The 16,962-nt window shown below is 38.3% G+C and overlaps 1 protein-coding gene across 1 annotated transcript in view; it reads left to right on the forward strand.

Annotated features, from left to right (window-relative positions):
- TGS1 (trimethylguanosine synthase 1) overlaps positions 1-16,251 on the forward strand; it is a 42,458-nt gene extending 26,207 nt beyond the window's left edge. The window contains exons 11-13 of the mRNA XM_008067499.2: positions 4,266-4,482; positions 5,972-6,050; positions 15,157-16,251. Of these exons, the coding sequence (XP_008065690.1) occupies positions 4,266-4,482; positions 5,972-6,050; positions 15,157-15,279 (419 nt within the window). The 3' untranslated portion in view covers positions 15,280-16,251. The remainder of the gene's footprint in view (positions 1-4,265; positions 4,483-5,971; positions 6,051-15,156) is intronic.
- Positions 16,252-16,962: the final 711 nt, after the last annotated feature.

Below are 16,962 nucleotides of genomic sequence, written 5' to 3' on the forward strand. Positions count from 1 at the left end.
CACTCACCTCAGCCTCCCAAAGGCACGGGATTATAGGCTGAGCCACCAAGCCCGGCTAGGTAATTCTTCTTGTAAACAGACGATGTAAATTTAGGGAATTAATATGATATAGTACTGTAAATGTATTTTCTCTTTCTTATGATTTACTTAATTTAACATTTTTTTCTCTAGCTTACTTTAAGAATACATATATAATACTTCTACAAGATATGTGCAGTCAAGTTTATTTTATTAGTAAGGCTTCAGGTCAAAGTAGGCTATTAGTAGTTAATTTTTTGAAGAGTCAAAAGTAATACACAGTATGCATCTGCCAGTACTTTTGTCAATCAGGTAATGTGCTTTTCCCCAGGAAAAAGGGGGCTTCAAGATATACTGAACATTCTGCCCAAACTGACATAGCTGAGTTGTGAAGCAGGGTTTTTACCCAGCTTTTTCTGACACTGATATCCCCATCTTTCTTAAGTTATTTTTAAAATATGGTATAATGGGATAATTTAAAGACGTTCGTTGTCAAGTGATACTCTGTAGATGTAGATATTTTTTCAATAGCTTCATATTATATCAATGACAGTTTTTATTTCAGCAGTTTTTGTCAACTAGAAAAGCATAATATGATTCTAGAAAGCGTAATATAGAAGCTAGAAAATGAAGTGAAATTTAACATTTTTTTGGACTGTGTTGGTTCTTTTTTATGAAGCTCTAGAACAGACAAAGTAATCTATGATGGTAGAAATCAGAACAGCGGTTGCGTCTAGAAACAATGGCACTGACACAAGGGACATGCAAAATGTGGGAATTTTCTGGAAAGATGAAATATTCTGATTTTATATTGTCTAACACAGTAGCTGCTAGCCAGCCACATGTGGCTATTCAACACTTAAATTATGGCTAGTCTACTGGGCGTGGTAGTGTACATCTGTAGTTCCAGCTACTCATAAGGCTGAGGCAGAAGGGTCACTGGAACCCAGAAGGTTAGCACGAGTGACCGTGAGCATGCGTGCCACTGCACTCCAGCCTGGGCAAAGGAGTGAGACTTCAACTCAAAAAAATGTATATATGGCTAGTCTAAACTGAAATGTTCTATAAGTATAAAATACACCCTGGTTCTCAAAAACTTAGGATTAGTATGTAAAATATTTTATAATGATTACATATTGAAATTTTAATATTTTGGACATATTTGGTTAAGTAAATATATTATTATTAAGTCAATTTTATGTGTTTCTTTTTACTTTTTTGATAAGGCTGCCAGTAAGATTTTAGTCATCCATGTAGCTCACGTTATATTTCAGGGGATCGGGCTACTGTAGATCTTGATCAGAGTGTTGGCTTCATAAGCATTCACGTTTGCCACAATTCATCAGAATGTAACCGTAAGGTCAATATATGTAGCTTATACTTGATTGTAAGACAAATTTTCATGAGCACCTACAGTGTGTTGCCATACAATAAGAACAGACCCAGTCCCTGCTCAGTCTAGTCAGAAAAACAGCCTTTAGTCAATTAATGGCTCAAAAGATTATCATCTTATCATAGCACTGATTTTAAGACCAGTGCTGATGAGCTGTGGCCCCTGTTCAGTTATTCCTGTGCTCCAGGGCATGCCATTTGCTAACTTTGTATAGTCTCCTAACAGCCTGGATAAAACTCTACTTGCTTACCAGAATGGTAAATATTTTCTTGTTTTCCTTGAATTCACTATTTACTCTCACAGTTCTTCTCAGATTTTGCCAGATAAGCCATTCCTATGCGCTAAAATTAATGTTTATTGCCTAAAAATGATTTTTTTCTCACAAGTTGTAAAATTTATCTTTATTTTGGTATCATATCATAACATGACAATTAAAACTATGGTTCTTACAGGGAGATACCTCTTATCAACAAGGGTGCCTGAGTGAAGCATGTGTGTATACCTAACCCTTAACTGTACCCCACAATATCAAAATAAAAAATATTGATTATAAAAAAACTAAAAATAAATAAAACTATGGTTCTTGATAAGATAACAAATAGATCAGGAGATTTTCTCAAAATATGAAAGCAGTCTATATTGTAGATTTGTATTTCTACAATTATAGATCTTTTTCCATTTCTCTCTCACACACATATGAGAAAATGGCTTAGACACACTTAGTAAAAGAAGATGTCTGATGTGGGTGCCATGCCAAAGAGAGATTACTTCTTCCGTGTTCTCACAGACCAACTTCCAATCACAGCCCTGTAGTGTCTTTTAATTACTCACTCTTACAGATTGCTAGCTTCTGGGGAGAAGTGGAGGCAGATGACGAACACAGTGCTCTCCCAGTGCCATCACAACCTGACTTTTGCCCTTGCAGCATGCAAAAGCTCAGTAACCCTCCAGCATGTTCAGTGTAGTGATGTCCCGTAGCCAGAAATTAGCTCAGAGGAGCTCAATGAATGTTAATTATTGTTACTCTTCCTAGTATCTCCCAGAAAGACTAAAATCTTTCTGGCTGAGCTGACTATTTTATGGCAGGGAATTCAGAACAAAGTATATTGATTTTGTGTCTGCATGTACATATGTACACACACATATAATTTAATTACACTTAGCTGTCTTAAATTCTCTACCATAATGTGTGTGTGCTTATATAACACATAATGTATATAACCAATTATGCATGAACTGTGCATGTGTGTATATATATCTACATATATATAGATATATTTGCATATATATCTATACACACACACACACACACACACGAGAAAATGGCATTGTATATCATGGAGATTATCCCTGTGTGCCAGATTTATATAGCTGCTATGTATATACTGAACTGAAGAATTAGGGAATCTGCAAGGTTGTGCATACTGCTGTTGTTTTTCGTCATTCTATGTATTCCAGTAGTTCAGCATCAGTGCTGCCCGGTAGAACTTTTTATGATGATGGAAATGTTCTATACTCGTGCTATCCAATATGGTACCCAGTGGCTACATATAGCTATCAAGGAGTTGAAATGTGCCAGTGTGGCTGAGGACCTAAATTTTCAATATTATTACATTTTAATCAATTTAAAGTTAATATCCAAATATGGCTAGTGGCAGCCACTATTGGACAGCACAGTTCTATATAATGTCGAACTTTTGCCAGCATTTCATTTATGTGATAGATTGAGTGCTTACATTCTTATTAGGCCTAAAAGCATGGTCTGCCTCCAAAAGAAATATAGATGAAAACCAGATCTGCTGAATAGATTTGATGTTGAAAGTCATTTTTTCTTTTGAATTTTTGGTATTGTCAGCACAATCTTCCATCTGTCTTTGGACTATAAATGTAGCAGATTGAGCAGTTGAAAAGGATCTTTTTGCTTATACATATGAGCATTAGTTTATTTAGAACAGGGAAATACAGCATTGTAAATGCATGGTTTTCAATATGTAATTAGTGCTTGTATTCATTGTTTAAGTTATTTAGTATATTATTTCTCAAAAGTGTTAACAAATTTGGAAACTAGCATTTTCTGAAAAACAACGACATTTCCATGACAACCACATTGTATGAGTTTAGGGCACCACACAGCCCTTTCAGATATAGAATATTCCCATTAACACTCTGGTGCACATACAAGTGTACTTGAGTAATTTACTGCAGAACATGAGGGAGCTAAAATTAACTTGTGTTTGCATTGCTCATTATGAAATTGCAACAAATTACGTGAAAATCCATTCTGTAAAAGCATAATATTGTCTGTCCTCTCTACCTAAAATGTCTCACTAAACATCATCAGATTTTTTTCTTCATAACTTGACTGTGCGGGCTTATAAAAATGTGTTTTATTTTGGTTGTCTATGAAAGTTGTCAAATTTGTTTTCATTTGGGCATTGCTGAATTTTGAGGAAATTTCTTTTTTGAAACCTAGCATTATATAATGACTTTATACACAGTGACTTTTCAAGTGTTTGCTGCTGAAGCTTGTGCATAGCACAGCACAATGCTGACCATGTGTTTGGCACTCAGTAGATGTGGCAGCTGTTGCCACTTGCTTAGGTAAAGCTTACTGAGTGAGACAGCTTTGAAAGTCAAGTCTTTTGGTCACATTTTCTTGTAAAACACAAATGAATCTTTCTAACTAAAAACTTTAGTGAAAGTCTATATCTCTGATATATACAGCCAGATGTCTCCTAGTCTTTAAAAAAGGTTCTAATACAGAATATGGCAGATGATTGGAAAGATGGTACTATCCTATATAACTAAGAATCAGTATCAGTTGACTAATTTGTTTTCTTTTTTCCATTTTTAGTGATTGCCATTGACATTGATCCTGTTAAGATTGATCTTGCTCGTAATAATGCAGAAGTTTATGGAATAGCGGATAAAATAGAGTTTATCTGTGGAGACTTCCTGCTGCTGGCTTCTTGTTTAAAGGCTGATGTCGTGTTCCTCAGCCCTCCATGGGGGGGGCCAGATTATGCCACTGCAAAGACTTTTGACATTAAGACAATGATGTCTCCTGATGGATATCCTTTAAGCGTTTACTCAGACCGTAGAGAGGAATGAGTGTCTGTGTGTGTATGAGAGAGAAAGCGGAAAATTAATGAAGAAGGGAAGTATTAGCTAATAGCATTTGATAGATTCTAGATTATTTCACATTAAAAGTAGGTAGTAAAAATTATGTGGGGTTTGATCTCCAAAAGTAATGACAAAGGTGAGGTCGTGTTTCCCTTGGTTGCCATCCAATTTTCCCACTATAAAACAAGAACCAGAATGTATAAATTGCTTGGAGTTATTGTCTGTCCCTTGAGTCTGTGGATGACCATTTCCATAACCTTCTTCAGTTCACATTGATTTGTGCTACTTCACTGTGTAACTTGAAATTTTTCCCACTACTCTGAAGCAAATCTTTATTTCATAAAGAATAACATTTATTATTTGTCTCTTTCTTTACCTGCCACTCCCTGGAGGAATCATCTGTTTGACTCTGAACAAGAAATGTGTTTCTAAATTGCTAATTAAAATGTAGAAGGTAGCCAGGCTCGGTGGCTCGGCCTGTAATCCCATGCCTTTGGAAGGCTGAGGTGAGTAGATTGCCTGAGCCCACAGGTTCGAGACCTGCCTGGACAACTTGGCGAGACCTCATCTCTACAATAAATCAAAAATTAGCCGGGTGTGGTAGCGCGCGCCTGTAGTTCCAGCTACTTGGAAGGCTGAGGTGGAAGGATCGCCGGAGCCCAGCAGGTCGAGGCTGTGGTGGCCAGGAGCGGTCACTGCACTTCAGTCCGGGCAACAGAGTAAGACTCCAACTCAAAAAAAAAAAAATTAAATGTAGAAGGTAGGCCAGGCTCGGTGGCTCAGCCTGTAATCCCAGCACTTTGGGAGGCCGAAGCGAGTGGATTGCCTGAACCTGAGGGTTCGAGACCTACCCGGGCAACTTGGGGAGACCTCATCTCTACAATAAATCAAAAATTAGCCAGGCGTGGTAGCGCGCGCCTGTAGTTCCGGCTACTCGGAAGGCTGAGGCGGAAGGATCGCCGGAGCCCAGCAGGTCAAGGCTGTGGTGGCTGGGAGTGTGCCACTGCACTACAGTCTGGGCGACAGAGTGAGACTCCAACTCAAAAAAAAAGAAACGTAGAAGGTAGACTACAATGACTAACTTCAGTTGTCCTTATTTCTTACTTGAAATAAGTGGTATTGTGCTTTCTTATTTCTGATTCTATTTTCTCAATAATTAGGAAATAGCAGAAAGAGAAAATACGTGTTTCTGACTCTTGGCTGCCTACCACTAGTATATTTGACTACATAGGCTTAATTCTAATCTTTGATCTATCAGAGACGGTATGTTGCTCAATTATAAAATCTTATATTTAATTCTCTGTTAAGTTCCTTTAGAGAATTTAAGTTTGTGCCCTTTGTCACATATGGAAATACATTTGGGTTTCATAAGTAAAGAACATCTCTTTGTGATCAGAAATCAGTTGCTGTTTTTATTTTTCCTTAACTGTTCTCCACCTTTGAAATTTTCAGACTTTCCCAGAAAATCACTAATAATATTGTTTATTTTCTTCCAAGAAATGCTGATGTTGACCAGGTAAGCCATTACTGAAGAATTTTCATGAGCCTAAATGCTACAAAGAATGGACAGAAAAGGATACAGGGTACATTTTCTCACCAGCCAATGTGTTTGTGAGAAGTCCAAAGCTTGTTAACTATTCTTAGAAAACTGGAAATACCTGGCAGTTAGATCCATGTCTGTTATATCCTCATTTCCTGGCATACATAGGCACAAACAGAGCACGCTAGGCTTTGACTAAGATGTAGTGAAATGACGATTAAATGTGTTGTGTTTCAAATACTGCATAGCTAAACTAGCCAGGATCTGCCTGTATTGAAACCTACCTTGAGGATACAGGATTTAGGTATTCCTGAAAATGTTAGCCTGTGCAGAAATATAGAGACAGGTAAGACCCTAGTTTGACAAGGAATAATTTCAACTATAGTCATGGAGTATAGGATACTTAACCAACATTCAAATGTTATTTTTGAGTTCTTACCATAAAAATGTAATCATGTTAATTTTTTCCCCTAGTAGAATTGTATCTGGTATAATGGCTGCCTCATAAAGATTTGATATTTTATTTCATGCTTTTGTTGATTTTTCAGTAAGCACTTATTTATTATATATCTGCTTTGTGCCAGGCACACTGTTAAAAACCTTTTACCCTTCTGAGTTTCACCATAATGGTGCTAGTTGTAGGTTTTCCTTTCTCTCTTATTTGGTACTCTCTCAAAACCAGCCCTATTATTTTGAGTTTTATTGGGTTTGGTTTTGGGGTTTTTGTTTGTTTGCTTTTTTGTTTTTTTGGTCTTATTTAGGAGAATTTATCTCCATTATTTCTTCAATTGTGTTCCCCTCACCATGTTTTTTCCTTTTTCTGGGCACCTATTATGAGAATATTGGTCACCCATATCTATATTTTCTGATATTTTGTCCCTTCCTTCTTCTTTCTTTTTTTTTTTTTTTGAGTTGGAACCTCACCCTGTCACCCAGACTGGAGTGCAGTGGCCGCTCCCGGCCACTGCAACCTCGACCTGCTGGGCTCCGGCAATCCTTCCGCCTCAGCCTTCCAAGTGGCTGGAACTACAGATGTGCGCTACCATGCCCGGCTAATTTTTTGATTTATTGTAGAGATGAGGTCTCGCCAAGTTGCCCAGGCGGGTCTCGAACCCGCGGGCTCAGGCAATCCACTCACCTCAGCCTCCCAAAGGCGCGGGATCCTTTTTCTTTCTAGATCACCTTGATCTGTCTTCCAACTCAAGGCTATCCTATTATAAAGTTTATGGTTCTTCTTTGTGTTTCCTATGGTTTTGGTGTCTTATCTAAGAGTTTATAGTTTTAGCTACATAGCTTTTTAAAACTACCTATACCCTGGTCCACTGGGAAGGATTCATTTATTTTCTAGGAGGAGGCCCAAGCATAAGTTAATTTTTAAAGTTCCCTGAGTGATTGTAATGTGCTCCAGAGTTGAGAGTGTCTGAATTAAAAGAAGAGTAAATGAAATTAACAAGCCTGAGCTCTTATTCTGTAAGTTAGGTGGCGAAGAAATTAGATCTTCCTGCCTATCATCTATTTATGATCCATCATATCTAAACATTAGACCTCCCGAAATAGTATATGTTATACCAATTATAAGAAAAAGGAGCCGGGCTCAGTGGCACAGCCTGTAATCCCGCGCCTTTGGGAGGCTGAGGTGAGTGGATTGCCTGAGCCCGCGGGTTCGAGACCCGCCTGGGCAACTTGGTGAGACCTCATCTCTACAATAAATCAAAAAATTAGCCGGTCGTGGTAGCGCGCCCCTGTAATTCCAGCTACTCGGAAGGCTGAGGCGGAAGGATCGCCGGAGCCCAGCAGGCAAGGCTGCAGTGGCCGGGAGCGGCCACTGCACTCCAGTCTGGGTGACAGAGTGAGACTCCAACTCAAAAAAAAAAAAAAGAAAAAGAAAAAGGCATTCTCCCTTTGCTTCGTAAGTTTTTCATATTAAATTTAATATTAAACCTAATATCTGCTACTCATGTGATTCAGACTTGCTTTCTAGATTGCCAGATAAGGTTTAGCCTACTGATGCCATAATTCTTAATTTATTCATATGTGAATATTACACTCCACAACTAGCCTTATAAGTGGCTATATGATCTTCACTGGGCTGTACTGTGACCCTTATAATAGGATCAATTGAGTGCTTGAACAACAACAGAAAATTTACTGTTTAGCATAAAAGTTTCACTGGTTAAATTTTTTTCTAGTTAAAGTAACACTTTCACAAGAGAAAGATAATTTTTTAAAACTTATTAAAAACCTACTAGTTAAGATTGGTCATTCCTTCACATTTTCTGCCTCTAGAGGGAGGAATGACACCAGAGAGTAATAAGAGCCAGATGGAACCTAGTGAGATTTCAAGTACATTATTATGTTGATATTAAATTTACATGAAATGCAGTGGCAAATCACTTTTTCTTTTTTAAATGAAGAAAATATATCCATATGTAGAATTTTTTTTCTTAGATTAGAAAATATAGTTTATTTCAAAAGTAAATTAGAGAGAGAGAGAGGAGATTCACCTCCCCAAAGTAGGGGAGGGAGACACAGCAAGGAAGCCTGATGACCTTGACTCAAGGAGCCACGTGGTCAGACCATAACTTAGCAAAGCAATGGCCCATATGTGGGATCTTTTTAATGAGGGGAAACAACACCACAAGTTTGAGTGAAATCACAGAGTTACAAAGAAATCAGCTTTTTTGTTAAGGAACATTTAGAATGTCACAACAACCTGAACTTACAAATGGGTTGGGTCTCAAAGTATATGAATCTGCTGTTTGAAGCCCTGGCTGCATTTTTCCCATAGAAATGTCTATAAAGGACAATTAATTTCCTATCCAGGAAATTATGGGTAATATGTATATGATCCTAAACAGTATGGACTCAGTACAAATGTGCCTTGTCTTGAAATCTTTCTATGTGGGGATTACGCTAATTGTTTCTTTTTTTTTTTTTGAGTCAGAGTTTCACTGTCACCCAGGCTAGAGTGCAGTGGCACACTCATGGCTACAACCTCGACCTGCTGGGCTGAGGCGATCCTTCCGCCTTAGACTTCCAAGTAGCTGGAACCATAGGCGAGTGCCACCACACCGTGGTAATTTTTTTGATTTATTGTAGAGACAAGTTCTTGCCAAGTTGCCCAGGCTGATCTCGTACCCCTGGGCTCAGGCAGTCTCCTGGCTTCCACCTTTCAAAGTACTGGGATTACAGGCATGAGCCACCACTCTCAGCGTTGCTAGTTGTTTTCTATACCCAGTAAAATATTTTTCTACATCCCATTACATTGATCTCCTATTCCTTTTTTCTGTTTGGGGCTTTTCCAGGACATGTATTCCTTGCTATCCAAACTATCACTATCAAACCCAAGAATTAAATAGTTAAGAAAGTCTTTTTATGAGAGTCTCTTTCCAGATAAGGTATTATCTCCTCTGAAATTGAAATTTCCATTGAAACCCAGGGATTAATCTTAAATTTTATTCAGGAAGCCCAGTAAATAGAATTTGACTCTTTATTAACTGGTTCCCAGTTTTCTAGACCAACTCTGTTCTGAGTGAAATCACTGTTAATCATACATTGGAATTCAGGACCAACAATGTGATCAGTTCCTAACGTTTGTTAGCCAGCTTTTCCCTTGGGAAGTTTGCTGCTGGACAGTTAGAGCAGCATCATTTGCTCTTGAACTGCACATGTTATCATTCTCTATAGGGGTTGTGGAATTGACTGGCCTCATGGTCAGGTTGGTAAAACACAAATGCAGTTTTGATGAAATGCTTCTGAACATAACTTATGTTTTTTTCACTATGTGGGTAAATTTTCTCAGTAAGTAGAGATAAACAGAAGGATACCCAGCTCTTCTATGCCACACGTAGTGCTATCTGCCGGTCCTGTGCTAATAGCCAGGGATTTCCTGATCTTATCTGTTGTGTTCTATGTAACTTTTTGAATTGGAGAAAGTGTTTCATACTTCCAATATCTGGTTCTGAAAACAGGTAAGGAGCAAAGCTTAGTGAACTGGTTTTTGGTAGCCTCCTCTTAGGAGACCGGCGTGGGTTAACTTGTGATGCCTGGGAGAATTTTTTTGACCTGTCACCAGTATGCTCCTGTTGATAATGGTGGCTTTAAGATTTATTCACTTAAGTATAGAAATCTCTTTTCTGTTTACTATTTGCAAAGAAATGGAACTAATTTAATGAACCTCTAAGTTTGAAGGATGCCTGGTTTTCTGCCAATTAAAAAAATGTTTTCAAGCCAGGCACGGTAGCTCATGCCTGTAATCCCAGCACTTTGGTAGGCCACGGTGAGAGGATCACTAGAGCCCAGGAGTTCGCGACCAGCCTAGGCAGCATAGTGAGACCTTGTCTCTACAAAAAAAAAAAAAAAAAATTAGGTGTGGTGGCACGTATCTTCAGTTCTAGCTACTCACAGGCTGAAGCGGAGGGATCACCTGAACCCAGGAGGTCAAGACCGCAGTGAGCCCTGATCACACCACTGAACTTTGGCCTGGGTGACAGAGTGAGACTCCAATAAAAAAAAAATTGTTTTTCTTCTTACCTCCCAGAGAACTATTCATCAGAAATGTTTTTATCCAGCTTACTTTTATTTTTGTGTACTTATTAGTTAGATATAACAGAGGAAAATGGGGGCAAAAAGAACCAGAGGATAAAGCACTTACTTAACTCGTTTGACATTAGGGTTCCCTTCTTTTTTTGAGTCAGTATCTCACTTTGTCTCCCAGACTAAAGTGCAGTGGCACAGTCAATGCAACCTTAAACTCCTGGGCTCAGGCAGTCTTCCCACCTCAACCTCCTGAGTAGCTGGCACTATAGGTACATGCCACCACACCCAGCTAATTTTTTTTTTTTTTTGTGGAGCCAAAGTCTGTATTACCCGCTGGTCTTGAACTCCTGGGCTCAAGCAGTCCTCCTGCCTTTGTTTTCCAAAGTGCTGACATTAGAGGCAGGAGCCTCCACCCAGCCTTAGGTTTCGAATGACAGCCAATATGTCAGGTGCTTGCTGCTCCTGGGATTGTGTTTAACGCAGATATGTAGGCCCCGTAAAGTAAAATACTCTTCATTTTCACCTGGTGCAATTGGCTTCTAACCAAAATTTTGTATGTTGCAGATATAATCTCTTCTCTAATGTAGTAAATAGTATATTTTTCAGTGCTCTAATTTTTCTGCATCTTTCTTATAATAAAATGTACCTGTCATTAGTATTTACTGTATAGTCTTACATTAGAATCCAGTTTGAAAATTGTTTTCTGTCATTTGGTTATCACACATTTTTACTTTTTTTTTTTTTTGAGTGGGAGTCTCACTTTGTCGCCCAGACTGGAGTGCAGCGGGGAGCGGCCACCGCAGCCTCGCCCTGCTGGGCTCTGGCGATCCTTCTACCTCAGCCTTCCGAGTAGCCGGAATTACATGCACACGCTACCATGCCCAGCTGATTTTTTGATTTATTGTAGAGATGCGGTCTCGCCAAGTTGCTGAGGCGGGTCTCGAACCCACGGGCTCAGGCAGTCCACTCACCTCAGCCTCCCAAAGGCGCGGGATTACAGGCTGAGCCACCGAGCCCGACTGACTTTAAATTTTTTAATGCAGGTTTGAACGTTTGGCTGTTAGATTTCCTGTGCCTTAACTTTTACTGAAGTTATCACCTTCGTTGTGATCTTTTTCTTGTTTCTCCTTTTCCGGTCCCCAAAGAGCAAGTTTCTAATGCACGATGTAAAATTGAGTTGAGAGTTCAGTCCTTAGCTCAAGTTCCAGTTCCAACTAATTGGGATTTCTTTTGGTAAATCTGATATATATAGGTAATATGCCAAAAACATAGAATATAATCCAGAGTTGTTGCTCTTTATCTATTCTCCCTCTTTGCCTCTCTTTCCTTTCTTTTTCTCTCTCTCCCTCCCCTCTCATCTTATTAAACTGTTCACTAAGAAAGGGGAAGGAACCAAACAGCATTTTGTCAGTTAAACCTGCTAGTGAAAAACAAGGACAGCTAAAAATTGATGACAGTAAGTTTGCTTGAAACAAAGTATTTATTTGCTTGAATTACATAAATGTATAGTCTTTCCAACTCCAAAATTCTTCCCTTTACAATATTTGTATAGTGAAAATGTGGCAAAATACAAAAAGACTAAGAATAGAAATCACTATTAATCAGAACACTTGAAAGTAGCATTAAGGTTTTTAAAATTTATTTCTAAACACTAAAGAGATAAGTTTTTTTATTATATTTTATCACATAGATTTACCCTTTTTCTCCAGTATCAGGAATAATACTTTTTTTCTATCATCTGATTCTCTTAGCTACAATAAAATTCATGAAAGCAGATTTTTTTATTGTCTTTTACTACACTCCAGTGCCTAGAACAGAAACCTATAAATTCTCAGTAAGTAGTTGTAATTTATGAACTCTTTTGCCCAGACCTCAGAATACTATCATATTTTCTGAGAAAATTCCTGTCTTCACTTATCCAAAGCACCCATATCTAGGCAATCCTCCAAAATGTGTTAAGAGAGAAAAAAAATACACTGACTCCTGAGAAATTGATTTTTACGTAATCACTATATTTATGTAATTATATTTATAGCTTTATAAAAAATGATAAATCTGTTTTTATAGTACCTTTAATTGTTTTTTTCAAGTAAATTTCAGAAGTTATTATTTCTATCTTTAAAATGACCTTTTAAGGAGATAGATAGTAGTCCTATTTTTCAGATCTAGAAAACAAAAGCCTATTTTAATGGGTTTCTAAATTGATGCAGCAAATGTTTTGATAGAACTGGGATTAAAATTTGCCTCTGACTTCACTTTGTTTTTCCTGCTAGACCTACCCTAGCATATTATTTTTGCTGTTGTTTCAGCTCTGTTTTGTTCTTTCAACCCAGCCTGATCTTTCCTCTTTTCCTTTCTCCTCACCTCTCACTTCCCAACCCCACCTCCCACTCTCCACCCCCCCCAAAAAACTTAGCTTGCCAATCTTACATTCTCTAAATAGATTATTCATTAAAATGAACAGGAAAAATGAAAGACACTTCAGTTATCTTAACTTATTGAGAAATTGTTGTGAAAATGATATTTTAGATGTACTGGCTAAAGACAGAGTTACTCATTTTGCCCTTTCTTGTCAAAAATCAGACTGACATAAGGATATCAAAATAGAATATTAAAAAATGATTTTTTTTTTTAGTTTTTATGATCCTAGTTAAAATGATTTCTAATAATTGCCATTCTGAGACTACTTTGCTATTTTTAAGATTCTAGTTTCACTTTAAGTATTCCTTATGAACATATAGTAGGGGCTGTGGATGAGTTTTTAATTATTATAAAGGGATACTGTATTTGACTTTTTTTTTTGAGTTGGAGTCTCACTCTGTCGCCCAGGCTGGAGGGCAGTGGCACGCTCCCAGCCACCACGGCCTCGACCTGCTGGGCTCTGGCGATCCTTCCGCCTCAGCCTTCCAAGTAGCTGGAACTACAGGTGCGAGCTACCACGCCTCGCTAATTTTTGATTGATTGTAGAGATAAGGTCTCGCCAAGTTGCCCAGGCGGGTCTCGAATCCGCAGGCTCAGGCAATCCACTCACCTCAGCCTCCCAAAGGCGCGGGATGACAGGCTGAGCCACTGAGCCCGGCTTGTATTTGACTTTTATTCAAATCTATTGTTATCAATAAGAACACAGTCATCTTCTATGTCCCTGTAGGATGGGATGAGAATTGATGTTGCTACCACCTAGGTATAACAATTTTTTTTTCTTTTAAGAATGTACTGTAGAATAACCTGTTGTTTCTTCCCTAATTCAGTATCTGTGACTTTCTTCCCTAAGAGGAAGGTGAAATACTTTAAAACACATGCTGACTGGAAATACACAGTAAATCTTCCCTTTCTCCCAGACACTGGTGTGATATATAGACCACTGAGATTAGATCCTCGTAACCCTCAAAACCAAACTGACTGAGCACCTCTCTTCACAAAATACACAACTACAGTTTTGCTGATGACAGCTACAGAAAATGCATGCTGTTGTCGTTTGCACCTCTCCCTAATACTTTGGGTATCCCTTTCTCTGTCACTCAGTATCTTCTGTTCTCTGTCTGGTGGGGCTCTTCACTGTATGCCCCTTTCTCTTCATCTTTCTCATTGCTACCCTGATAAACTGATGTCTGGGGATATAATCATGGGTTTGAAGGTAAGAGTTAATAGATCCCTGAGTGGCTGGATGAAACAAGAATGCTGAGCCAAAACAAACCTTATGTGTTTAAGAATGGGTAGAACATTGATAGTTTGCAGTGTGACAAAGGCAACTTCAAGCTTTATTGTCATGAAGCAAAGGAATCCTTAGCAGCTAACTGCCCCTATTAGCCAGTCATTTGATCGCCATCCTTTTGATATTAACTGTGGAAGTGAGGAGAGGACAGTGGTTTTAGCTTCCTTATAAAGGAATTGGTCACTATATTCTAGTAGACGTCAAACAAAAACAGCAATGAGTTTTACTACAACTGTTGTGAAAGGGATTTAAAATACACAGAAGAGCAACAGGTGGAAGAGGTGGTCCCAGCTGGAAGAACAGCAGAGGAGACCGACTAGAAAAGGAAAAGTTGTGAGTACGGCCTAGGCTCCGCATCGAGCTCCTGAGTCAAAGCCGTCTTCCTCTCTGATGTGTCCCTAGCATTGTAGCGGTTACGAGGCAAACGTTGTGAGAGGGTGAGGTGCAGACCATAAGGTGAACTGGACAAAGGCTTTCAGGAAAGGGGTGATTCCTTACATGTCTGTATTAATAAATCTGATATTTGGGAGGTTTTATTCATTTCTCTTCCTCTGAGTGAGTTAGCTGTGGCATTGGAGAGATCAAGTCACATAACAACAGCACAGGTCCATGATCTTGCCTGCAGTTTCAAAGGATCTGAACAACAAGTATTCTTCTCACCAAATATTGCATTAATTCCTGCCTAGAAAGTAGTAGTGAATATTTAAGGTGCCTCGTTAATTCGAAGTGTTTAAATAAAAGCCAAGAGTCTTCATATTATTTGATAAAGCAATATGAACGGTTTTGGAATTATGCTTATGTCTGTGTGACTTTCTTCTGTTCCTCTTTTAGGTGGTATCCTTAGCAGGGCCTGGTGGGCAAGTGGAAATAGAACAGAACTTTCTTAATAATAAATTGAAGACAATCACTGCTTATTTTGGTGACCTGATTCGAAGACCAGCCTCTGAAACCTAACCATGAAACAGGGCAAGGACAAAAAATCATACAGTGGGCATACGGTGGTCAGAACATTATTCAGAGGAGACACTTGGAATATCTTTCTATTCACTGATGTTTTGTACCCATAGTCTTTTATCACCGTGTGAAAAGGAAACTTACAGGAGTTGAATGAATACTAATGAAGTGCTTTGAGATCTTTGGATAATATAGGTACATTGTATGTTAAGATAGTAAGTGACTGACATGGAAAGGGTAACTTTCCCATGTGTTAATTTCAAAGTGTATACATGTATGTGCGTGTATTTTTAAAATTATGTGTGTTTTGATTTAACATCTTTATGTGTGTATATAAAAATTATTGTGTTTTTTTAATATAGAGAGATTTGAAGAAAACAATGAGTTATATTTATCCATCCCTACCAAAATAAATAATGTTATACATTTAAGGCTAGAAATGTAAACAGTACAGAATGGTTCAAAATGAAAGTAGTCTCCCACCTCCTTCCCCACCCTTTATTCATCTAGCTAAAAGTAACCACAGCTGACATTGTTTTATGATTCCTTTGGAAGACAGAAATTGCAGTATACACTAATGCACTTTGTTTCTCATCAATGCACTGTTTAATACCTCTACTTTTAAAAAAATATTGTTTCTTTTTATAAAAGCATGTCTTTTTTTACTAGAATACTTGGAAGACCTTTCCATATCAGCATATACATGTAGATCTGCCTCATTCTTTTTCGTGGCCATTTTGTATTGCATCTCCTGGATATGCCATAATTAACCACTTCCCTGTGGATGGACACAGGCTGTTTTCAGTGTTTTGCAGTCACCATTTTGTGCTGTCCTTAAGTGTATTAATAGTATATGTTGTTGAACAAATACAGATTTCTAGCTGTCAGACTGCTGAGGTTTGTACATTTTAAATTTGTATAGATGGGCTCATATTGCCTCAATAAAGTTGGGCCCACCTATATTCTCATCCAGAGTGATTAGACTGTGTACTTTCCTCTACCCTCCCCTACTCGGGGCATCGTCACACATTTTAATTGTTGCTATATCATGAGAAAAATATCATCTTATTATGTGTATGTGTTTCCTTAGTTATGAATGATCTTTGAGTGTGTTTTCACACATTTTGTCCTTTTTAAAATAGTTTTCCCCCTACTTTTTAAAATGTTATTATGGATTGTCTTTTCCTTATTCATGTATTTGAGTTATTTGTAAATTAAAGAGCACTTTGTCTTCATAGATTTACAAATGTTTTTCCAGTTTGTTGACCATCCATTTTGTTTTGGAATATTTTTGTTTTTGCCGTGCATACATTTTTAAATCTTATGTAGTCAGGCTTACCAGTCTTTTTTCTTTGTTGCCTCTGGGTTTATGTCCTTTTGAAATATCTTTTTTGGCCGGGTGCAGTGGCTCGTGCCTGTAATCCCAGCACTTTGGGAAGCTGAGGCGGAAGGACTGCCTGAGCCCAGGGGTTCAAAACCATCCTGGGCAACTTGGTGAGACCCCATCTCTACAATAAATCAAAAAATTAGCCAGGTGTAGTGGCACACTCCTGTAGTTCCAGCTACTTGGAAGAATCGCCTGAGCCCAGCAGGTCCATGGCTGTGAGCCTGGGCGACAGAGTGAGCCTCCAACTCAAAATATATATCTTTTTCACTCTTAGAATATAATACATAAGCTTTTTT

The sequence above is a fragment of the Carlito syrichta genome, unplaced genomic scaffold (genome assembly GCF_000164805.1).
Source record: "Carlito syrichta isolate Samal-C Ts95f unplaced genomic scaffold, Tarsius_syrichta-2.0.1 Scaffold106899, whole genome shotgun sequence".
Taxonomy (NCBI): Eukaryota; Metazoa; Chordata; class Mammalia; order Primates; family Tarsiidae; genus Carlito; species Carlito syrichta.